The sequence below is a fragment of the Suricata suricatta genome, chromosome 7, assembly GCF_006229205.1.
Source record: "Suricata suricatta isolate VVHF042 chromosome 7, meerkat_22Aug2017_6uvM2_HiC, whole genome shotgun sequence".
Classification (NCBI taxonomy): Eukaryota; Metazoa; Chordata; class Mammalia; order Carnivora; family Herpestidae; genus Suricata; species Suricata suricatta.
Window position 1 is genome coordinate 63,071,440 of NC_043706.1, and position 26,158 is coordinate 63,097,597.

The 26,158-nt window shown below is 37.8% G+C and overlaps 1 protein-coding gene across 1 annotated transcript in view; it reads left to right on the top strand.

The window, feature by feature from the left end:
- Positions 1 to 26,158, top strand: part of KCNQ5 (potassium voltage-gated channel subfamily Q member 5) — a 512,482-nt gene that overhangs the window by 770 nt on the left and 485,554 nt on the right. The window contains exon 2 of the mRNA XM_029943186.1: positions 3 to 194. Within this exon, the coding sequence (XP_029799046.1) occupies positions 3 to 194 (192 nt within the window). The remainder of the gene's footprint in view (positions 1 to 2; positions 195 to 26,158) is intronic.

Genomic DNA, 26,158 nt, shown 5'->3' on the forward strand with positions numbered 1-26,158 from the left:
GGCGGCGGCGGCGGCGGCCTGAGGGAGAGCCGCCGGGGCAAGCAGGGGGCCCGGATGAGCCTACTGGGGAAGCCGCTCTCCTACACCAGTAGCCAGAGCTGCCGGCGCAACGTCAAGTACCGGCGGGTGCAGAACTATCTGTACAACGTGCTGGAGAGACCCCGCGGCTGGGCGTTCATCTACCACGCGTTCGTGTGAGTACCCGCGGCCCCCGCGCGCCCCCCGCCACGCCTGCTCCGGGGGGTCTGTGTGCCTGGCCCCCTGGGACGCGCTCCGCGCCCACGCCCTGGCGCGCGCGCGTGCACACACACTCACACGCACACATTCACACTCACTCGCGCGCTCACACGTGGTGGCTTTTATTTCTTCGCACGTGTTTATGGTCTTCCTCCTAGAGCCTTCTACCTCCCTCAGCCCCACCTCCTCCACCTCTACGGACTCAGCTGTGTCCCCTAACACACCCAGTGAGCTGCCCCGCAGTTTTAGGCACTGAAGGCGAGAGCCAGGCAGACCTGGGACTTGGGCTGCGCGGATAATTGGGAGTGATTAGGTCCCGAGACACAAAAATTTCAACCGCGAGGGGCGCCCGGGAGCTGGGAAAGGCGAAGGGAGGACGTGCGCCGGTGTGAGGTTCGGGAGAGTGTACTGGAGAGGTTAGGAGGCGACGCCAGGCGAGGACCGGGCAGGGAGAGGAGAAACGGAGGGCTGGGTCCGCAGCCCCGGGAGGGGGCGGAGCCGGGGAAGCTGCCACTTGGTGGGGAGGGCAGCTAGGTTTTACGTGCGCCCGGAAACACGCCTCGCCACCGTCTCCACCACTAACGGAAAATCTGTCAGTGCGTGTAGTTCTCTCTGCCACCGAGGTGGCTCAGGTCTAGAAAAGGCGAGCTGGGCGGGGCGAGGTGATGCTCCCGCGCAGTGGTAGAGGCCAGTGCAGAGCCTGGGGTGAGGAGCCCGGGTCCAAGTGCGATAGCAGAGGCGCAAATGGGCCACCTGGGACTGGGACCAGGTAGTGGGTTAAGGAGGCATTTGTGCCGTCGAGTCAAAGTGTGTGTGTGTGTGTGTGTGTGTGTGTGTGTGTGTGTGTGTGTGTGTGTACGTACGTACGCCTTCACCATCTAGCAGAGAATGCTTAATGAGAAAATGATTGGAAGCAAATGTTTATTTTTCCCTTAAGCATTTAAAACCTTTCAGAGGCTTTAAAGTTTACTACTGTTTTTCCCACAAGGCCCATTCATTCAGTCTCCTGTTAGATTTATCTGGACGTTTTAAGGTAGTTTTTACGTCGTGACACCCTATGTAATTATTTTTTTTCTCATTTTCATCTCTTTTTAGTTTTTCCCGGTTTCTTTATGTTAAAATGAAATATAAAGACATCAGCCTAAGGAGACCGGTAGAAAAAAGTTTTAGGCACTCATTGATCCATTCCTTGTTTCCTAGTAAAATAGGTTGTGAACACATAATCTAGGTTTCTTTTAGAAATGAGGCATGTCATCCAAACATAGTTCTCACCTGGGACGGAGGATTGGCGTCAACACCAGAAGCATTTTTTGAAATAACATGAAAGAAGGGGCTGGTTTTGTAAATAGGTGACCCTGGAATTTGACCACGTAAGGATTCAGGAAATTGGTGGAGTCTACAATCTGTGGGGCTCTGGTGTCTGGAAAATTTTACAGTCTCAGATTGATGTGAATATGTAGCATTAGGTAGAATATTCCAGCCAAGTTTCCATGTTACAATGCACACAAGGAGAACACTGTGTAGCATCATTATTACATCAAAAGGTATATGTTTTATTATTCACTTAATGTAAGATTCACATTGATTTAGATGTGGTCACTGTACTAAATGATAGAGAAATACTATGATACTTTTCATGTTTGTCCTATGTAATTTGATATATAATTAATCATGTTACCTAGCGAGCTGGATAAATTCTTTTAACCTGTCAAGGTCTCCTAAACACGTAGCAATAATGATCTGTGTTCAATTTGGCAGCAAAATATATACTGTATGTAAAATGATTTTTCACTAGCATATGCTCAGAATATTTGTAGATTAGAATTTACAATATGATGCCATTGGTAAATTTTAATTTTTGGTAAATTATGCACTGTATATTTGGAGAGGGAGCCAACTTTGGTTGATGCTCATGCTTTGTATATCCTAAGTTTTGCCCTTGAACATGAATGAAGATTTACTGTGATGCAACATTTTCTTTTCAGTGTATTAACAGACTTTTATGGCCTTACAGAATTTTAAATCTTTAACAAATAATTTTTCAAGAGGCTCAAGTTTGGATAATTCTCTACTCATCACAGTTTATTTATGTCTACCTTTAGTGGTAGGCATGAAATAAATTATGTGTTTGTCAATGCCATGTGCTAATAGGAAGTTTTGCTTTATACATTTCTAGACTCTGAAACTGTAATGCTTGAGCAATTAAATAGGGTGCTAGATTCACATTAGCATTAGGTAGAATATTCCAGCCAAGTTTCCATGTTACAATGCACACAAGGAGAACACTGTGTAGCATCATTATTACATCAAAAGGTATAAGTTTTATTAGCAGGGAGAAGAAATGGATAAAGTCATCTTCTGGGAGGATTCTACACACCTGTAGCCCACCCGGAGGGACAAGCCATCTTTGGCAATTGCTTTTTATGGTTTATTTAGAGAGCTGACTTTACACATTGAGTGAAAGTTACTTTGAGCTGTGAGTCTAACAAGGTAATTAATAATAAAGGAAATTATATGAAAATAATTTCTAAAGCAGTGTAACTAATTCCCTGCCAGCCTGGGAATCCTCAAATCTTACTTTAATAACAGTGTTTGTAGCACATTAAGGTTCTTGCCAAGAGCAAGTGCACTGTGATTAATGAGGTACTTCAGGGGTGGATTTACATGGTCAACCAATGTTTTCACTGCCAAAAAGCAAGAAAAATAGGTTTAAAGTTATATTTCAGGTAAAGACAAGTTTCTGTTAAATATGTAAAAATCATTATTATAATGGCATCTTAATGGTATAAAATATTTTTTCAAGTGTATATACTGATGAGATGTCTGGCAAGAACAAGAGATGACCTACTTCAAATACTTTCTTCCAATCTTTGTGAATTAGTGGGGATTAAGAAGTCTGTTCCCTTACTATTTATTCTTAAGGATTTACCAGACAACTATGATTCCTCATTTCCTGTCTTCAGCTGTTCTTTGGTTTAATAGATGAACTCCTCAGATATGCGGTGATATATTTCTTTAAATGTTGTTTGTCCATTTTTTTAAGTTTATGTACTTACTTTGAGAGGGGGAAGGGGGGAGAGAGACAGACAGACAGACAGACAGACAGATGAGACAGAGGATCCCAAGCAGGCTCTGTGCTGTCAGTGCAGAGCCCAATGTGGGGCTCAAACTTACAAACCACGAGATCATGACCTGAACTGAAATCAAGAGTCAGACGCTTAACCCACTGAGTTGTCTAGGCACCTCTGTCCATTTTTAATTCATCTTCTTTTTGGGAAAAGTTTAGAAGAATAATGGTGGTAGTAGAACACATGATAGAACTTCATATATAAATTTGCATTGATGCAGCACATGTGTTCTAAAAAACATCATAGGAAACAGGATGACAGACCTGTAACTTCTACTTTGTCCAGCATATCTTTGCCTGGTATAATGCCATGCATTGGAATTTATAGATGTTTTAAATTGGAAGAAACAGTCCAGTTGCCCAAGCTAAGAAATTGCAAGTCATCCTTGACATCTTTGTATCACACTTGGTCCTGCTGGCCATCCAAGTAATCATTAATTCTGTGTATTCACTTTATAAATGTACTTCATATCTATTCCCTTCTCTCCTTTGCTATTGATACTGTCCCTCTCTGTTTCTCAATCTCTCTCCAGTGGATTATTTGTAATATTCTCCAGCTTCTGTTTTCGGTCTTACAGCTTTCTATTCTGGCACAATAGTGTTTGTCCTAAAATGTAAATCTTATCATAGCCTTCTCTTACCCATAATCTTTGTGGTGAGGGTTATAAGTGTGAATTAAATGGACTGAGGATGGTTAAGAGTTGGGAAAGTAGAGATAATAGTGTAGTTAACCAAATTCCTTGGAACAGTACACAAGATACTGGCTCTGTCCATCTTTACCTCTGTTGTACACTCTGAGCCCCAACCGCACTCAGTGTGTCTCACTGCTGTGTTTTTGCCTGTGCTGTTTCTTTTAATTCTTGCCACTCCACGCATTCTGGCTGTCTAACTCCTGCTGTTTCTTTAAAACACAATTCAAGGATTGCTTTCTCTGAGGCACATCTCCCCACTGCCAGAATAATTTAGGTGTCCCCAGTCTTAGGTTCTGTGGCACTTCAGGATGTCATTATGATGGTCCTTGCCCCACTGTTTTCTCTGTGAGCTCCTTGGTCTGGCTCTCCCATAGGAGGGCAAACCTCCCACCCAGACATCAGGAGAACTACTTATCTCTGAATCCCAAGCACCTAGCAAGATGCTTGTACCTAGTAGGCTCTCAGTAAATGCTTGCTTAATGAGTAAGTAAATAATTTTTCTTAGAAGCCTTTCAGAGAGGAGTTTCAGAGTGAACTAAAGCTGATGGAACGACTAAATTTTTTTTATTCTCTTAGAAGATATTGATGTTTCATTTTGAGGACAAAGGTATGGGGCTAGAAGTGGGAGACCGTTGCTTTGCTTCCAACTTTCCCACTAATTAGCTTTGTGACATGGAATAAGCCATTTCACCCTTTGGGGTATCCAAATTTTCATCTGTGAAATGGGCACATCATTGTCCAGTGTCTGTGATGGAGCCAAATGACAGAGGATGCTACAGATAGTCTAACATTCTATCACGAAGGGAAAGTGTATTTGTAATAGAAGGGATCTGATATTTCATCATTTTTTCTCTTCCCTCATTTTTAGCTGCAGAACCACTTCCTAAATGGTCACTTCAACTTTCCTCCTAACTCCTGGTAAGGCTGTATGCCACATAGTAACCAAGCCTTCTTCTAGGCTTGGAGAAGGAATCAGTTTGTTGTCTGTCTCTACCCAATTCTTTAAAGGCAGCGACTCTTTCCATCTTGTCCTCTGCTATATCACCAGCTCCCAGAACAGTGAGTGGCACATAGAAGATATATACAGATTGATTCACCTACTGATTTCCTTGTGGAAAACAAGAGTTTACACTACTGGTGGCTCCTCAGGTCAGGACTCAATTAGACCCAGTGAATGACTTTATTATTTACATATATATTCTATTTTAAATTAAAGCTATGTCCATAGAAATTGACACTTGGATTTTATTTTTACTCTTGCATTTCTTAAACGTTACCTACCTCCTTTAAATGTAGAGGGGGCTTATCCAAGTCGTACTGCTGTATACCTTGCTAATATGGTAACAAAATGCTGCATATATCCTTCAAATCGATTTGTTTTCAGAAATTTAAACAATGCTGTAGTATTTGAGGCTCATAATAATACTGAACTAAAGTATTGAAAGTGTTAAAATATTAGTATTGGGCACATTACAGCCTAAAAGAAAGAAAACCTGGGAAAAGAATATTTCAAAATGGAATGAAGTCTTGATACAAGAAACACTATAAATAAGGAAGATTGCCAGCAGCCTTTTGATAATTGCTTGCAAAGAAGTGGTGCCAGTTTTAATTTTTAATTGCAAATGGCTATTTTGGCAGATGAAAATGCCAGCGGAGCATGTTTTATCCTAACCCAGTGGTGTGAAACTACTGAAGTCCAATTGTTGAATAGCTGCAGTTCAGTTATGTTTAATGATTTGTAGATGTTTCCATTTTAATTTCCTTTTCTTCAACTATTTACAAGTATGCTATTTGAAGTTTTATTTTGTTGCAACTTGGGAGATAGATTGGCCTCACAACTGTATTTTTTTTTTATAATTACTGTAATTTTTTGATGGGTCTCAGAGTTTCAGCTGAGCCTTTTGATCCTTTGTTATCAGTGTGTCTAAACAATGAGTTTGTGAAATGCTATTGACATCATCTAATTCTAAACTTAAAGATAGTTTGAACTTTTCTATTATATATGGCTATATATGCACACATATATTCCATACACACACCAATACACAATACACACACATACACTGTCATTGAGCAGAGAACTTGTTAAGGAAAATATTTGTTTTCTTTATTTTGCTTCTCTAAATGTAAGACATCTGAATAAAATGCAGTTTAAAAAAAGAATCTTAAAGTTACTCTTGGCAATAGAGATTATATCATAATTTGAAAGATATTTAAGTATAAATGAGCAATTTTTACAAACTCAGTTATAGTGTCTATTGCTTCCATTTACCAGTGAGGTAATTCTAGAATCTCTACTCTTTCCTCAGTCAGTGGTAGGATAATCTTTTATAATCATATTATAATTTTTCTTTTATTTTTTTAATAGTCAATTTAGTTTAATATTTAATTAACAGCCATTATGTGAATCAGTTAATGTGCTGGATGCTGGTGGTTCAAAGAAAGGAATGATGTGGACCCTGACCTCAAGGAAATTCCATTAGAGAATATGATTACATTTGGATTCAATTATCAGTATTATTGATTTGATAATTATGAACAAGTTACTTCCATTAATACTTACTAAATATGTAAAATAGGCATGATAATATTCCATCAAGGTATTACAGCAGCATATAAATTATATATGTGTATAATCACACTTAGAATGGTGGTTGTTATTGAAACTATAGAGAAAAGTAGAAATAAAGTAGTGGAGGACTGGATTGCTATCTTTAGAGTCTAGGATTTTTTATCCTGTGGGTAATAGGCAGTCTTTCAGTTAGGTGGGATTTGGGCAGGCAATGGTATTGAATTTTTATTTTAGATTGATCACTCTGCCAGCTCTATTAATGGTGGCTTGAAGGAGAGGTAGGAGATCTTTTGAAACTGATGTTTCAACTTAGACAAGAAATAATTTGGACTTGGGCTGAGGCAGTGGTAGTAAAGATGGAGAAAAAAAATATGATGGAGTAAAAATGTACTAAAAATATTGTGATTAAGCTGAAATATGATGGAGTTGACATATAATTAATGAAGTGAATTTGGAAAATGAAGAGAAATAGATTTGTTATTTCTGGATTCCTGATTTGAGTGGTTGGCTAGATAGTGGGGCCATTAACTGAGATCAAAAAAAGAATGGAATGTTGGGTGAGATAAAATGAATTTAGTGGTGAAGATGTTGAGCTTCCAGCTATGTATTTCCAGCAGCTGTGAATAAAAATTTAAAAGATGTAAAAGCACAAATGAGAGTTACAACTACAAGGAATACATGTAAAGAGAGAGGGCAATAATAACTAAATGATGAAAACCTAGGGAATACCAACATGTAAATGGTAAGCAGAGGAAATAGGGGGCATTAAAAGGAATAGACAGCAAGATGTAAGGAAACAATAGATTTTTTTTAAATGGTTAGAGGGTCAGGGAAATCAAGGATATATTCCAAAAAGGAGTCAACTATGAAATGTAGACAGTGATTAGAAAGCTAAGGACCATGGAGCTACCATTAGATCTGGCACTGTGGAAGTCTTCAGTGATTTTTAAGCTAACAAATTGTTCACCTTCAGTGAAATGGTTAGGGCAGAAGTCAGAATGCTCTTAATTGAGAAATGAGTCAGAAATGAAGAGACAGAACAGCAAATGTAAGCCATATATTCAGTTAGCTTAGCAAGAATACAAGAAGAGAGATTGGAACACTAGCTACAAGGAAATACAAGACTAACAGGGAAAGCAAGAGAGGATAAATTATAGGAAAGAGGATTGTTTACCATCATCAGTAGTCATTTTAATTATTGATTATGTGCTGGACATTGTCCTAAATGCTTTATGCACCTCAACTCTTTTAATCCAGAGAATAGCTCTAAAAGATACTATTAATATCTCCCTTTAGCAGATCAGAATACTGAGGTGGAGAGAGGCTCAGTAATTGTCTGAGGTCAGCCACTGCGTTAATGGCAGAATAGGGCTTTGTACCAAGGCAAACTGACTGAGAGCCCATGTTCTTAGCCATTGTATCTTGATTGTGATGATACCTGTGAGCCTAGGAAGCCTCCTTTCAGATACCATATTTACAAACACTGCTTTTGGGTCTCATAGATAGCTCTTAACAATGTAGTATATGCATAATAAATATTTGGTGAAAAAAATGAACGGTAGTACCAGAGAATTACATATAAATTAGTAGTATTAGGGATGTTTGTTCCTCTGTCTTCAAATCCTAACCAGCTCAAGTTGTAGTTTTTCCATAAAGGTTTTCCTGATAGCTTTGGCTTATTTCCTTACCTCTATTTACCTCCCATAGCTTTTATTACTTGGACTATTTACTTTAGCCCTTAATTACATTTTTACGTTGTCCTCAAACTGGATCACTTATCTAATTCTTCACAAATAATTTCTGTCTGAGGAAACCAAAGTACCACCTCTTTAGTATCTCCCAGATTTTCATTCTTTGTTTTTAATCAAAATTCACCCTAACTATTGCTACCAATGTTTGAATCTTATTATCTTTTGTTTTACCAAACACAAATTTCAAGTTCTTCTAGTTCAAATTGTAGAGCAATTTGTATTGAAGTCCCAAATTGCTGTTATTGCTTCTTAGTACCATTTCCTATGAACATTAAATTTCTAATTTATACTTTCACTGCAGAATACCTAAGATTCATTTTAAAATAACAGAAATTGCTTAGGTTTCATAATGGCTGAGCACAGAACCACTTTCTCCAAACTGAGTTTATAGAAGTTTCTTTCTTTAAACTAAAAAATAAGCTTGTTTTCTTCATGCTAGTATAAATACATTTCATTTCTCCTCCATGCTTGTCTCTGTGTTCTCTTATATATATATAAGAGATATATATAATATATATATTTTTTATATATATATCCCCCTCCCCGGGCATTTCTTCTTTTCCCTCTCCCATTTGTTCCATTGCTCACCCCTCTCCCCCATTTAAGCTACTACTAATTTTTTGTTTGTTTTGTCCTTCTTCTCCACGCATCCATCTTTTTGGAATGATGTTTCTGCACATTTCTTTATACCATGTTGTATAATTTAATTCTCTTCCTGTTAATGCTGTCTAGTCTTAATCAAGAGATGCATTGACCCTGTAATTGCTTACAAGCTCCAAGAGTGTACTGCATAAGTAAACTGGGCCATCTAATTTACACATTGCACTGCAGTAATTAACAGAGGCCTCCAGAAAGATGTGAGGGCTAGAGAACTTTATTTTTCTTGGAGTTTTAGTTAACTTCAAATTTCTTAGAAAATAAGGGAGTGAAGTTTTAAAATTGCTCTGAGGTTTTCTAATATCTATTATTTCTGAAATCTGGGAATATTCAGATAGATAGGCAATAAATTGGTTATAAGAATCATACTTTTTATCTTGGAAACTGACTGCTATATGTGGTTGATAAATAAGTTGGAAATAATTTTTATTCCAAATGGAATTAAGAGAAAGACACATTAAGGAAGTCCAAATATGCTTGTGATGTAAACAATGGTAGTTAACTTAAAAATATTTAACACATAGACTATTTTAGTCATTAGAGGTTTCCTTATTCTTTAAGCCAAGAAATAGATCTATAATTTGGCAGCAGAGAGCTGTACTTTTCCTCTTTAATTGGGAGATTAAACATGGATTCAAAATGCAAGTGTCACAGGAATATATATGAGCTAGAAAACCACCTGTATTTTTTCCTACTTGGAAATTTTTCCAAAGCATAGACCATGTGAAAGCTATTTCCAGAACCTTTTATAGAATGGGAGGCTTCCATTTCTCTAAACCTGTTTTCTCTCATACCTGAATGAAACTAGGACTAGATGGAATTGAAAATTTGGATTCTTCTCATGTTTTAAGTTGTTGGATACATTTCTCAGCTTTCTGATTTATTTTTTAATGTGTATTATAGAAACATTTTTTAATGTGTACTTATTTTGAGAGAGAGAGAGAGAGAGAGAGAGAGAGAGAGAGAGAGAGAGAGAGAGCATGAGCAGGGAAGGGGCAGAGAGATATGGGGAGAGAGAATCCCAGCAAGCTCAATGTTCTGCATGGAGCCTGACATGGGGCTCAGTCTCAAGACTGTGAAATCATGACCTGAGCCGAAATCAAGAGTAGAACACTCTTGGCACTTACCTGACTCAAACATCCAGGCACCCCTCAGCTTTCTAATTTATAAAGTTAAGACATAATTCATGAATGTATGTTCAATAACCTGACTTCATACTATGTATATGGGCCTGAGTTGGAACTACCAGGCCTAAAAGGAAATAAAACACAACCTGTTCTCTCAAGGAATTTTTACTCCAGAAGGATATTAGTTTACTGTGTACTGAGCTCCAAAAACCATTTATCTGAATTGACTTAGGATAAAAGCAAAGGTTGGCCCTTTTCCAGCAGCTTTTAGCTGTTGCTGCTATTGAGACGGTTTGCAAGGTAAACTCCAGAATCACCATATAAAGAACTGCTGATTGCCAGTTCTCTTGACCCCTTGGGAAACTTTGGAACTGGGTGTTCAATTGCCTGTGCAGGTGGGTGTTCTGCTCAGGGCATTCCCACACAAAGACCAAATACAGGAGTTCCCACTGATCATAGTAATTTCCAAAGAGTAGTAATTAAACTAGTTAAACTAAATGTTCTAGTTAATAAAACATTCTGAGTATGTTTAATTTGCTCCAAAGTATTTTTAAAAATAGAAAAGAAACCAGTGCTCTTTCATAATACTTTGTTTAGACATGTTATTTTCCCCCAAAATGGCTGAAGAACAATAATGTAGGCCAAAAGTTTGTTGTTGTTGTTGTTGTTGTTGTTGTTTAAATCAAATGAAATGCCTATCTTCATTATAAACTAAAATTTCTAATATTGTTAACTTCTTTAATCTGATACATGGAAGGAAAATATTATACCCAGCTTTCCAGGGGGCCTAGAATTCATTCATTCATTCTTGCATTCATTCATTCAATAATTGAATGCCCACTGCATGTCATGGCGTTGGAACACACACTTTGGAAATACTGCTTCACATTTGATTGACTTTCTGTAGGCATGTGGAAAATGGCCCTCTTCTTCAACTTTCACTTTAGAGTGAAAGTAAGATCAGTAAATGGAAGAATCTGTGTTCATTGTGATCTCTAAGGTCCTTTCACTCATCTCCTTAAGACTACAACCAAACCTTCAAATATATTTCTGAGCTAGATTAGCAATCAAGTTAAGGAATTACAAGGTGAGATTAAATTAGTTTTAAATTTTCCATGCCAGATGATAAGATCCTATAGCTCTGTTTTGCTTCATCAAATGGAAAAGGTAGAGGAGCTGAACATCAATACAGAAGACTTTGAGGGAAACCATTTTTAACCTTCAAGATAGTACCTTGAACCCAAAGAACATCTACTCTTACTCTTGCTATCCTTGACCACTAGAAATGATGGTCACTTTGTTTAGGAGCAACATTTTACCAAGCTTACACAGTCAATTTGGTATCATGTTTTTTTGGTTTTTTGGTTTTTTTTTTCCTCTAGAAGAAAGCCAAATAAGGTCTTTTAGATTCAGGTCCACCAAAAGATAAACACAATGTGATGTTTCAGAATTACCCCAAAGGAATAACTTACCCCAGTTATATTGCCTTACTTTAATCTTAAACTGAGATAGTCCTGCAGACCTTCCAAAGGTGAGACAAGGGACACGAAAGGGAAGAAAAAAATATCCAGTCATCACATTTGCGCCAATCATGTTAACTTCTAGGCAGTCATTCAGGCCACCAGTTCAGTTTGACCATCATGTTTCAGTGACCCATTATTGTCTTCTCTCAGAAGAAAGGAATAGTAGTCATCCCACTGAAACTATAACTTATCTTTAGCAGGAAAGGTTCCCTTACATGGTTCCAGGGTGTTCACTCCAGTGTTGGACCTGATGAGTTACTTTACAAATTACTGTTCCCAAACTAGTTGGGTCATGCTGCTGAGAGCTATTTTCCAGAGCTCATGGGTATGGAGTTTTATTCCAGGCTTTGGGGCAAGAAATGGATAATAAAAATAAGTTTATAGATGGTCCTAAGTGAGATAGCCTAGACAACCTTAAACAAGAATAGTCAAGACATTGTCATCACATTGTGCTGGAGAAAACATAATATTCCTCTAATTCAAAGGTAGTTATCGAAACTCATAAGTATTAGCAGTGAGAGATCACATATTTTTTCTCCAATTAAGGTTAAAGGCAATTACCTGAATTTTTTTTTGGTTAGTTGTTGGTCCAAAGGCCCCTTTCACATTGCAATCTTAATATAGGTTTGCAAAGCACATGATAATATATTTAAAAGACCTATTCACAGTAACTTTGTTATGTTTTGTTTTTGTTTGTTTTCATCTTGCCTCAAGTGCCATGTGTAAAGCTAGTTGACTACTCCAGAATAATTGTCTGGAAGTGGTACAGCCACACGGCATGACAAGAACCGGCCTGGAGTGTTCACTCTGAGAGCGTGAAGGAGGGAGAACAGAATTCAAAGGGAGAACTGGAGTTAGTCCTTGATCAGTTTTTGGTAAGGAAAAGAGATGAGAGAATCAGAGGTTTTGAGGTTTCAAGCAAATGTGACTGACCGAGTAAAAGCTGCTTAATTGTGTTTGAAGGAGAGACGTGATGCACGAGTGGACACATAACTTGTTTAGGCATTGGGAGACAAAGACTGAGAGTTGTTATTACCAATGTGGAGGTGATGGATGAAAAAATGATGGGAGCAGAGTGTAGTGAGAGAAGTTTAGGGAATAGTGGCATGTGGGGAGAAGAGAGGGGAAGGAGGAGTTTGTGAAAGGGACAGAGAGAAGGAAGACCAGGCTGTACAGAGTCCACAGGAGAACCAAGGCTCAAAGAAGGATTGCAGTGGAGAGAAATTATTAAAAAGAAGAGAAATGAAGATGTCAATGTAAAAAGAGGCAATTATATGGAAAGTGAGAAAAGGGGAAGGGGCCAAAACCGAGAAAAAAAAAAAACTCAGCAATCTAGGAGTGAACAGCATGTGCAGCACTGTGTTCTAGAAGGGGGGAATTATGTCCTGGAAAAAGGGCCAAAATAACCTGTGACAATGTGGGCACAGCAGTCAGCACTTCAAAAGGTATCCACAGGGTGAGCTATGTCCCTTAAGGTATGGAATGGGGACTCCAGGGGAGAGGATGGTATTCGGAGAGCCTCCTGTGAAAGCAGGGAAATCTGGTTTGAAAGCAGTTTTGCAGTCCCTGAGAGATGCTGATAAGTGCCAAGCAGTTATAAAGAGTTTGAGATAAGGTACCAAACAGTGCTTGGAGGGGAAAAGGAGGCGAGAGATTAGGGTAGATAATTGACAATTAAATGGGTAAAGAGAGAGAGAGAATGGTAGATTAGGGAGTGACAGCGTAAAACTTAACCTGTCTTTATTTCCCCAAGCAGTTGGAGGTCTGCACAAATATAAAAACCTGGGGAAAGGGTGCCCCTAGAAGAGAAAAGATGAACCTTATTGAAGAGGGACAGGACCTAGAAGAAGAGAGATAGGGATTTATGGTAAATAACTGTTTAAGGCAGCAGCCAGAGGTGAGTAACATGATTCCTTGACGACAGCAAGGCCCTGATGGAGTTTGATGTGACCAGGTGGTAGACTCAGTGTGTGTGATTCTGAGAATCTCTCTGACAGCGATGTGCAGAGGAGATTTAAAAAGCAGATGGAGCCATACCCAGAGCTGGCAACTGTGTCCAGAGAATGAGAAATGCTCTCGGAGTCACACACACTGAACGGGGGTGACCTTGGACAAATCACTAACCTCTCTAAGCACCGACTATCTGAAAAAGGTAGACATGATAAATGTGGAAATGTACAAGTTATGAAAGCTCCTTATATAATTGCTGGCACACGCGCGCACGCACACACACACACACACACACACACACACAATGGTAGCTTTTACACTTCCTAACCAAATATAGTCTCTTAGCCTCTTCAGAGGAGGAGATACTGAAATAATAAGTACATATAAAAACGTATGTTTACTGAATAAATAAGTGAATAAATGAATTACCACAACATATCACTTAGTTTACAACAGCATTGTATTTAGTGCCAAGATTAGACCGCCAGAAATTTCGCTTTGTCTGGATAAGCTGTTTTAGCTTGAACAAAAAGATTTTCTCAGAAACCAGGAAGTATTTTATAATGTCTTTATTTTTGATACTTGGATAAAGGCACATTCTTAAAGCTTGAATTTGAAAACACTGTCAGGGACTATTGATATGACACATTTAAGTAATAAGATTATAGAGTTGGAAGGACCTTTGGTGACGACTCAACATTGCCCTTTTTTATAGGGGAAAACTGAGACTCTGCAAAAATGTTAAGTAACTTGCCCAAAACTAGTCATTTACTGTCAGAGCAGAACTGGTGCTCAACCCTACCCATTGCCGTTACAGAAATGACTTCAACTTTAGGTCTTGTGATCTGTTCTTACCTTGCTCTACTGAAGATTCTCTGTGGTTTTTAAAAAATGAACAAAAGAAATGAATAGTGACATTGTTTGCTCAACTATTATGTGAAGAGTAATCTTTAAAAAAAATTTTTTTAATTTTTATTTTAGAGAGAGAGAGAAGGGCAGAGGGAGAAAGAGAGAATCTTAAACAAGTTCCATACAGGGCTTGATCCCATGACCCTGGGATCAAGAGTCAGACACTCAACTTACTTAGCCACCCAGGAGCCCCAAGAATAATCTTTCAAAAAGCATTTTCTCTCTTTTCACTCTGTATATTATCAGAGAAAATATTTCTCTCTTTTACAAATTTCTAAATGCCAGAAAAGGTATTAATTTTTATGACCTTTTTTCTAAAGAAGTTGAATTCTGAAAAAGGAGTCTCCTTGGGGGTTAAAATATATGTTGGTTTGTTCTTTAAAGGCTCCAATAAATCAATAGATCAAGTAAGATGCTAAGTTCTTTCAATTGCAGCACTGTGGTTTCTTTCAGATATCAAAATCTGGGGAAAAGTATCTCCAGAATTCCAGCAAGTGGGAGTGGGAAAAGCACATACAAACATATGAGGATTCCAAAAGCCTCCCTCGCTCCTTCTTACTGTCTTTTCTTTCTCTGTCTTTGCTTGCTTGCTTTCTTTCTTTCTTTCTTTCTTTCTTTCTTTCTCTCTCTCTCTCTCCCCCTCTCTCTCTCTCTCTCTCTTTCTCTTTCTCTCTTTCTCCCTTTCTTTCTACTCCTTCCTTCCTTTCCTTCCTTTCCCTCTTTCCTTGCCTTTCCTTCCTTCTATTCCTTCCTTCCTTTGTTTCTTTCTCTCTTTCTTTCTTTTCTTTTTTCTCTCTTTCTCTCACACACTTACACATACACACACATAAGCAATTTCACTAGGTAGATTCATTAGGGGAAAGCAAATGTATTCATCAATGAATTCAAATAAGCTCAAACACCTGTATTTAAATGTGCCATGTAAAACATACCTAGCACCCTGCTTATAAGCCCAAGAGAACATGGGCATGCAGGAGCAACAGGCTAAGATGACTGCAACTTCTGGAAACTCCTTGTCCTACTTCATGAGAAGTGAGGTGCCTCTCCACTTTTCAAGTACAATATATATTTTCTAATGTGAATGCCTAAAATTAACTTAAACTCAACTTCTGACCTCCAAGTAGTTCTTTTTTTTTTAAGTTTATTTATTTTGAGAGAGAGGGAGGGTAAGAGGGAGAGGTGACAGTCAGTAATAGAGAATCCCAAGCAGGTTCTGTGCTGGCAGCACAGAGGTGGGGCTTGAACTATTGAACTGTGAGATCATGAGCTGAAGCACAGAGGTGGGGCTGAACTATTGAACTGTGAGACATGAGCTGAAGTCTGATGCTTAACTGACTGAGCCACCCAGGCGCCCCATCTTTGATTATATCAAGTGTACTTTTCATCATTTTATCGTAAGATACCATTTTATCATTATAAAACTAATGGGTTCATTAATGAATTATGAAAATAAAGGAATTTTGGTTGCTATTTAAAATTGTTGGCTTATAAATGGCCATTTTTTGCATGAATCTTACATATATACATTGAGAGGCTGATGTACTGTATATATTCCTTCAGGCATCTTCTTTGTAGCTAGGAAAATTTTGAGGCAGAGAAGTGACTTGGAGAAAATGAAAAGCTCTCATTTATTTTTGCTAACAGTTCTTTGTGCCCTAAGTTACTCCCATGGTTTTTATACCAACAATATTTTTTCTAAGTCATCATAACCTCCTCGCCGTGGTCCTGATTCAGAGGTACTTCATTCACTACTCAAAGCTTCTTCATTCCTTACCCAAACACAAGATGGGAGTGGAGGGAGGCAGATCAAGAAAGAGAGGCTAGATTTTCTTTGACACATGGCGCTTGCATTTTTCCTTAAGAAGAGGAGGGTTGGTTTGGTTCCACAAGACAAAGAACACTTTACAAAGTACTTTACGACTGCGCCTTTGGTCACGGAGCAGACTGGTACACAAATGCAGAGCACTTACACTGGCACTCAAATAAAGGGATCTTATAGTTATATCTTATCGTTATAATTCTACCTATGGAAAAAGGTCTGGTTATGTGACATTTGTTAAACATGCTTAGTGTGGTAGCTGCTGCCCAGCCACATCAGATTCACAGGCCAAATCCACACCCTGTGTACTAAAACCAATCTACCGAACATTTTGTTTTATTAATAGTTTATTGCCAAGTTGGTTTCCATATAACGCCCAGTGCTCTTCCCCACAAGTGCCTCCCTCCATGACCATCACCCCGCATCCCCTTTCCTCCTCCCTCTTCAGCCCTCAGTTTGTTTTCAGTATTCAAGAGTCTCTCATGATTTGTCTCCGTCCCTCTTCCTTTCTCCCCCCGCCCCTTCCCCTTCCCTTGGTCCCTTGTTAGGATTCTCCTGTTAGACCTATTAGACCAACCGAACATTTTTTTTTTTCAACCGAACATTTTTGATGGCACCTAAGACAGCTGCAGCTGTTAGGTATTTGTTCTAGAAGCCAGAATTCTCTTCATTCATAGATCTGTGTAGTTTGCAAAGATGTAAGTATAAGAATGACACTAGCATTGTTTTGTCATTAAAAGAAAACTCTATTATTGCCATAGTTGTATCAACAATGGCAAAATTGTCCAAGGGAAAACTGCATTCTTTGAAAAGAAGTAAATGTGTATGACCTAGTATGTCATGATTTCTAAAATGAATTAGTAGGTTAAAAAATCAAGATATAAAATAGTGGATATAGTATACATAAGTATCCATTTTTGTAAATTAAAAAATGTGCGCTCACATAATAGATTCTCATTGTTCATGGCTTATAGTCTATAAAGTTACCTTAAACACTGAGTTAGTGACTACTGAATCATTGCCCCTAGCAGAAATACAGGGTTAGGTTCATTATTATTACTCTTTGATATGTAATTGATTCATTAACATTGAATTCATAGTGTGTGCACTATAACTCATATCTGAATGAAGCTTACCTTACATGTATTTTCTCTAGGAGGCATACCATACCTTTCTTGTACTTAAGAACTAGACAGTGAGAACAACAACAAAAAAACACCCCCAAAACAAAAACAAGCCTCTAGACAGTGCTTCAGCATTATAAAGGGGACCTTTTTAAACACTGAAATCACCCACTGCCCAAAAAGTTTTAAAAAATGTGAAAAACATGGCATTAAATGCACCTTGAAAAGGACACTTGTTTACAATGGGGAACTGAAACAGGAAGGCAGAGAATTGCTTCTTCAGTGTCAGTTGGGAATGTGGCTTCAAGAGACAGATTTGGGGCCACCTTTTTCATGTCTACATGTGATCACGAATGACCAGGGAGCACTGATTTGGGATTATAAATACATTTTAGGGGTAGGTAAATTCACCAATATGGAATCTGCAAGTAATGAGGATCAGAATATATATATGTGTGTGCACACACGTGCACACACACACCTTTATGTGTGTGTACAAATGGAAAGTTCTTCAAAAGACTAGACTAGTTCTTCAAAAAACTGCTTGATGGAATTGTTGGAGAATAGGACTGTGTAGCAAAAATGAGACAAGTGCAGCTTCTATTATAACTCTCTCTCTGTCCCATGTGACTTTCATTTACTACGTAGATAACATACACCTTCTTCTCTGTCCTCTCTCACCCTCCTTTATCACCACCACCATCTTTATTCTTCAACAAGCTGTATGCATTTTCAGAGGAGCTATAGGGGTAAGATTTTATGTTAGCTAAATTTATCATAGTGAATATACACCAAATCAGGCTCTTGGCAAAGTTGGCCGATACAATTTTGCAAGTAAAACGTGTTTTACAAATGTTAAGTATGACACTCAGAAGATGAATTCTCTGGGTAATTTGTGTTACAGAATATTACCCTATCTCTTAGCACCTTGAGAAAGCCTGGACTTTAGGGCTCTTTAAGTCTACCAACTGCTCTTGCATAAATTCTGAGCACAGGTTGTCAGACTGGAGGCTCAGTAAGTAGAAAACCACTTCAATAATATTAATGATATTAATAATGGCAACTCTCAAGTTGGTATCTGACATATGTGTGGAAATTTTCTTCAGGTAGAATTCCAGTTTCTGGTCTCCTCTCACCTCCCTGTGGAACAAAGGGAGTGGTGAATCCCCAGGTTTGATCCCCTGACTTTATGCTGGGCTCAGCGTTCCCGAGTCCCCCTTCCACAGGGCACTCAGAACTCAAGAGCATCCATTTCTGCCTTGTCCTCAGCTTATATGCTTGGTCTCTTGGGTTGCTTTGAAGTCTTGCAATTCATAAGTTGTAACTCAGGAAAAGAGGAAAAATTTTTAATTTTTTCTGTTTCCTTTCTTGCATATGTCATGACGGTCTTTTCTTTTCCACCTATGAAAAGCCTGAATAGAAAGTAACCTCCCTGAAAGCGTTTCTTAATAACTAATCTAGAGATTTTCACCTTTGCTAGGTACTTCCTGTGATATTCTGTAGTCCTGGTTAAAAGCAAACTGAAGCTAAGCTGACAATGGGTTTAAAAAAAAAAAGGATGTATAAGGCATGCTCATAATTAGTTATAGCTGGGAGTCACTGGTATTAATGGCTCCTAATGGACTGTCACCTTATACTCATTATTAGTTTGTAATCAAAAATAATTAAAATTTCGGTATAATTGGATTTCTCCCAGCAGTATTTCATCCATCACCATATCTCTTCTCAAACATTGAGAATATTGTCTTTGGAATATGTTTGTATGCATATACACATATATAATCAAAATGTGTGAAAACACTCCTTCATTTGAAAAAAATAAAAGCTTGTAAAGAATAACTTTAGTAACAAATGGTAAGTTTATTTTAAGAATAAACTTCATAAATGTATGGACCTCTAAAAATAAAAACAGTAAGATTTCTCAAACATTTATTTTCCTTACCAAATATGACAGTTATCCACAAGTGGAGCAGATTGTAGTTATTGCCAATCCTGCAAAACCACAAGGGTTTTAGGAAGAAGCATATGGATATCTATTGGTCTTCGTGGTTTACAGTTGCATCTGTATACAGGAACCTTCAGTGAAACTAAAAGGGACCTTTTTGGATCAGAAGTGGTGTGTAGTGAGTGTGTTCTACTGGGCCAGCCTTTCTTGAGTTACTGAGGATGACTTCTGACTGATAATTAGCTGGCATCAAGTTCTCTGTGATTGGCTTATCATTTGTTCCATGGCTGCACAGTGTAAAGTGATACTGGTGCCTATAAACATGTGCACAGCCTAAATGCATTGTCCCAATTCCAAATCACCATCCAGCCATGTCTGTGAACCCTGACATATGAGTCACCATTACTTTGTACACTTTAGTCACATTTGAAGGGGTTCTTTTTGCTTACTATCCCTTCTTAAACAATCTAATGAGTTGGAATACTCAAATGCACATAACTGTCCACTTAGCTTCCTGTAGACAGAGCTGTGTGCAAAACCAAACCATCAATAGAAGGTGCCTTGGTAAGTATAAGCACAGAATAATCAGACCTTTATCAAGTCTTGTAAATCTGGAGTCAATTGCTTATTCCTATTTTGATTCTATATGAGGGATGTCAGTAGATTGTCTCCCATCAATACTCCCTTTTGAAATTGCCATTGCCTAGGCTAGGGGTTGGCATGTAATGACCCACAGGCCACATTAAGCCTGCTACCTGTTTTTATAAATAAAGTTTTATTGAAATACTATCATGCATATTCATTTATGTATTGTCCATCACTATTTTCATACTACATCAGTTGATTTGAGTAGTCTCAACAATGACCTTATGGCCCACAAAGCAAAAAATGTTTACTCTCTGGTCTAGGCTAGACAACTCTGTTTTCTACATTGTGTCCTTGCCCTGCTGGCAGGTGACTTATGGACACATAGGATGAACATATAAACATGGTGAGTCAATTGTCAGTAGAGTTAAAATTTAAAGAATGCCATTAGTTGGAGTTCAGGTCATGGCCAGTGAGGAAGAGTTCAATGTGAATTTAAGAGGGAGCAGAAACCATGAATTAAGCAGAAGAAGACCAAGGCCACCAGAACAGAGCCAGAGAAAACCACAGATACCCTAAGATGAGAGAGAAGAAAACCATATAGTCCTCAGACAGAGATTAGCTTTTTATGTGAGCCCCCAGGGTTTCTGACAGCTGTCCAACAGACAGGCATGTGTACATAAACCTCATAAAGGAAGGAATTATTTCACATGAGGGAAGAAGCTCTTCTCCTGGCAATGAAAAGGAAAGGACTAACAAACCATTAAGTGTGTGGCCATCATGGGACAAATTTAGTTCTTTATGAGAATCTCTAAGTTTCTATGGGAACTTAGTGCCTTTTTAGATCTCATTATTGACAATAAACACTAATAAACTAGCTTGGATAGAAAAATCACTTGATATAGTAGATAGGGGCCATGTTGATAGAAACTCAAATGTAATGTTGACTGCAGTGTGAAGATATCTCACACTTAATAAAATTAACATTTCCTCTTTTATTTAATTTGTTCAGTCATTCAGTAAATATTGAGGACTTACTAAATACAAAGACCTTGTACAATACAGCATGATAAATGAGAATATGCACATAACAAGACCTGCTCCCGGGAAACATAAGCAATCTTGTAAGAAAGTTGAGCCAGATACACCAACAATTACCATACAGGGAAACCAACAGTAATTAAATTTAGTAAATATTTATAGCAGACTTATTATGTGTGGAGCATAATGCCAGACACCATGGATACCAATATGGTTGAGGCTGAGCCTTTGACCTTGAAAGAACAGTAGTGCTATTCATAAGAAGAAGGGAGAATTGCCTCCTGCCACAGAGACCAGGGAAGGCATCATGGGGTCTTGTGCAGATGGGCACATAAAATATAACTAGAATGTCCACTGCAGCATTATTGGCAGAAGGAATATGAATTAATATATCTACAAAGAGAATGATGGGTAAATAGCTGGCAGTGTCATCATACAATAATATAGCATACAGTAGTTGAAAGGAATGTACTAGAGCTACATGAATCGATATTGACAAATCTCAAATCTAACACTGAGCCAAAAATAAGGTGCAACAACATTCTTACACTATGATAGCAACTATATAATATTTTTTAAAAATGGAAACCAATATTTATAGAATGCTCAGACTAGTATATATATATGTGGTATAAATATTTGTTTTATTGCTTAGAAGTGATTGATAAAAGGGTTGCTTTTAAGTGAGGAAAGAAGGAAAGAACTGAGATTGAGGACGACATGCTGGGTTTCATACATATCTGAGTATTTTAATTCCATTTCTTTTAAAGGCCAACTATGAAAGGAATACAGAAAAATGGGTGATGGCTACATGGACATTCATTACATTATTCTCAGAACTTTTCTGTTTGAAATATTTCAGAACAGGGAAAAAAAAGAAAAAAGAAAAAGCCAAAGTGTGTTTATATGGAGACATACCAAAGAAAGGATATGTGAATGGTTACACTCAATTTCCCAGGCCAGATGATATGGATTAGGGCCCAGTTTTAGCTTTGAGCTTCTCAGTTTTATTGTGTGCTTAATCGGATTAGTCAACCAAGTGAAATCCACTTTGTGGTAGAGTCAAGGCACCACTTCATGTGGTCAAACTAATAAATGAAGCCTGGAGAAAGAACCATGTTTTAGCAGAGGCTTCGTCCTGGCCACAGGTGTGCAGCTGTGCAGATGTGGACAGCAGCAGAGGGGTTTTGAGGACTGACTGGCAAATAATGTCAGGAATCCTTGGCCAACATTTCTGCTACAAAGGCTAAGGTTTTGAATGTTTTTGGGCCATAGCTCCTTTCAGAATATTAAAAAATTATGAACCATGTCCTGAAACAAACACACATGTATATGTACATACACATGTGACTGCATATATTTCAAAAAGTTCTGGGGCACCTGGGTAGTTCAGTCAGTTGAGCATCCAACTTCAGCTCAGGTCAATGTCTCACAGTCGTGAGTTTGAGCCCTGCATCAGGCTTGCTGCTATCAATGCAGAGCCTGCTTTGGATCCTCTGTACTGACCCTCTGTCCCTCCCCCTCTCTCTGTCTCTTTCTGTCTCAAAAATGAACAAACATTAAAAAAAAAAAGTTAATAGACCATGGGAATTGAGAACCTTAAGGATCTAATGTATAGACATCACCTTAGATAAATTTGGTCAAATCCTCCAGTGAAGGCAACTAATGGTGCAGTTCTGTGACTATTGACAAGACCCTGGAGACAGAGCTACAAACTCAACAGTGAACTTGTATCACTCAATGAGACTTCATAGGTACATTGACTTAGATACCCTGTTAACTACTATCAATCTAAGAGCACAAATGACCAAAATATACAGAATCTGTCCTTGTTCTAATTGTTTTATAATGGTTCTTGAATGGTTCCATAAAGAAGGAAGCTCCTGGGCATAGAAAGTTCTTCAGCTAGTTCTGTCACTTCAAATGCAATCACTAGGATGGTGTAATCCAGTTGAAGGATTATATGTGAAAGGAAATTCAGATGACAAGCAAATTCTTGGCAACAGACTCTGACCACCAATGCAGAATATGACTAAGGAATGAAATTTTTAGTAAAAGGTCAGAGACAACATGAACTTAACACATTTTATTCACCAGGTGGCAAATAGAAATGAAATCCCAGAAGCCTGGTTCATTGAATAAATATTGCAGTGAGTGACATATCCAAATATACTTAATACAGACAGTTTCTCATTACAAGTGTTATGGTTTTTTTCTGACTGTGATGCATTTTTATTCATGATTTAAATACTTAGTGGCCCTTTTATAATACGGAATTCCATTTTCCATTCTTCTGAAATGACATTTACATCATTATTGATTTGATCAGGCAATTAGAATGCACTGGTAAGAGATACAAAGTTTCCTTTTCTTGTCTTCTTTCTTATAATTTAATCTGTATTAGATCATTCTAGTAATTGTTAGTAATTGTTGTTCTAATAATTTACCCTAACCATTTTTCCCCTCTGAACTGGCTGACTAGCTAAAGTATATAAAAACAGTGACTCATGGACATCTATTTTGAAATTACCAACATAAATAGGTGCAGTCTGGTTATACCAAATTTTAAACAACTGTCCAGCCAAATGAAATGAAAAAAGAAAAAAAATACTGCAAATACCTTGAAATGTGTGTTTCAAGCTAACTTTCAGAACAGGTCGACATTTATGTAGCTGTGTAAAAAGCAAAGAAGAGAAACCAGAAATTCCAGAATATTTTCAAACTGGCTTAGACATTTTGACACTTTACTCTTTTTTCCTGCCAGAGGAGTAAATGAATGGCTTGCCCTCTGGGGAGTAATGCATTTAAAAGAGAAAATATTTTAAATTCTTACCTTTGTGGAAGAAAAAAAGAATTCTTAATAGTTTCTTTTTTAGGGGGAGGCAATATATGTCTATGGGAGGGCACAGTGAGATGTATTAATGTAGATTCCTGTATAATTAATTATTCTTTTTATCATTCATCACACATTTACAAGATAAGTGCTCCTGATATGAACAGGAAAGAAAAGATCCTTGCCTTCAAACAGTTAGAGGTTTAAGGGAGAAACCTGAAGAGACAACACAGTGCTAAGAGAATGAAATAAACAGTAACTAACCCTGTGGGACACAGTGGAGAAGATAGTAATGGGAGGTCGTGCTTATTTGGTGGATGAAAGATGCAAAGAGTCAGCCTGTTTGAGGAGACATGTAGGAAGGAACAGGAACAAAGGCTAAAGGCAGGAGAAAATGTTTTGTGAATTGCTTTTGTGAACAGTAGATTGTACCATGTGGAGGTGAGGTAAGAAGTGAGATTTCTGCCTTCTTATAGCCTTGTTCTCATAGCATTTGTCCATATCGTTAATGTAACTGCCCCTTCATTATACTGTAATTACCTAATTACCCTTTAATCTGCTCTGGCAAGTCTCAAGAGTAGGTACAGCACTTTGTTCATTTCTGTTCCCTAGTGCCTAGCATAGGGTCAAGCACCTGGTAGGTATGCAATGAATGTTCTTTTATTTGAACTGAATGAATGAAAGGATGGATGGATGGATGGATGGATGGATGGATGGATGGATGGATGGGTGGGTGGGTGGATTTAGAAAGAAATGTAACTTGGGCTATGATTGCTTCAGTGGAAAAAACAACATAGAAGAAAAAAATGCAATATATTGGGTGTGGTAGAATGTAAAAATATTTTTACTAGAAATACTCTCAGACTTTATTACAAATTAGAAATTATTTCCTCCTAAGCCTGGCTCTTCCAAAATTTCACACTCATGCATACACTAGTATACTTGTTAAATTGTTGGACTAAACTGTCCTTTGATTTAGATGTATTTTTTTTCATTGAGATGACAACTTTTAACTAGAAAAGAAAGTCTGCCAACTAAAACACTCTAATTTTGCAATGTGTACCTGAATTATGTGAAAATAACTTAGTATACCAGAATAAAATCTTAATTCTGTTAAACTCTTTAAAATAGTATTACATATCAAAGAGTACACCTTTAAACTACCAATGGAGGAAAAATAAAATAGCTCTGGAGACACAAGGAGAGCAAGCAGACAGCTGGAATTTTTGGGAAATGTCTGTGGTATTTCAGTTTATTTTTAAGGGAAAGAAAAATTTTCCATTGAATTTTATAACATAATAACACTTAAAACCTTATACTCAATAAGAATCTTCATAAGGCTGATGTAAAACTCAGATTACATTTTTTTCATGAATTATGGGGGTTTTTTTTTGTTTCTTTTGTTGTTGTTGATGGGGGTGGAAAGGGTAAGAAACAGGTTTTTCTAAACTGTTTCCATCTCCGTTATTTACCTCCTCCTTGTCTTGGTGCCCACACTTACACACATCTTTTATTTTTATTTTTCGTTGGACCTATGTGTAAACCACAGCATACCATATATAAAATTAAGAAAGATCCCAAATATCCAAGTCATTAAAAGGAAATCAAACATAAAATGTTCTGCAATGTATAGACAACTTTAAAAGTGTTTGAGACAGAAGTGAAAAAAAAAACAGAAAAGAAAAAGAAAAGGCTTTCTAGTCTTATCTTTTTTAGTTAGATGTTTCAAAAGATGAAGATGTTTTAATTATGTGCTTCCCTAGCAAAGTGGGTATTAACTCCTCTGAATCATTCTCTCCAGCTTGGAGTCCCTCTCTCATTTTTCCCCTCTCTTCTTTTTTCCCAGATTTTTTCTCTTCTCTTTTTTTTTTCCTTCCCTCATCTCCCTCTTCCCACAAAAAGTCCAAGGCTCTTGGTAGTAATTGAGTAGAATAAACTGGGAATAATTCTCATTTCCTCCTATTCTGTACCTTCTCCCAAGTGCATTGAGGGACAGGAAGACCTATATGTCCTTGGATCCTTTAGGCATTTTCTGATCCATATCAGAGTCCACCTCTCCCCTCACCCCATCACAGGAATTGCTCAGAGACCTATGGAAAGGTGGAAGGAACACTTATTCATATCAAAATTGCTGTATTGTGTTCTTATCCTGAAAAGAAGCTCTCTACTAGCAAAAAACAAAACAAAACAAAACAAAAACATTCAATCATAGTCAAAAGGCAAAATTCAATTCAGCTTCACAAATTACTGTGTGACCTTAAATAAG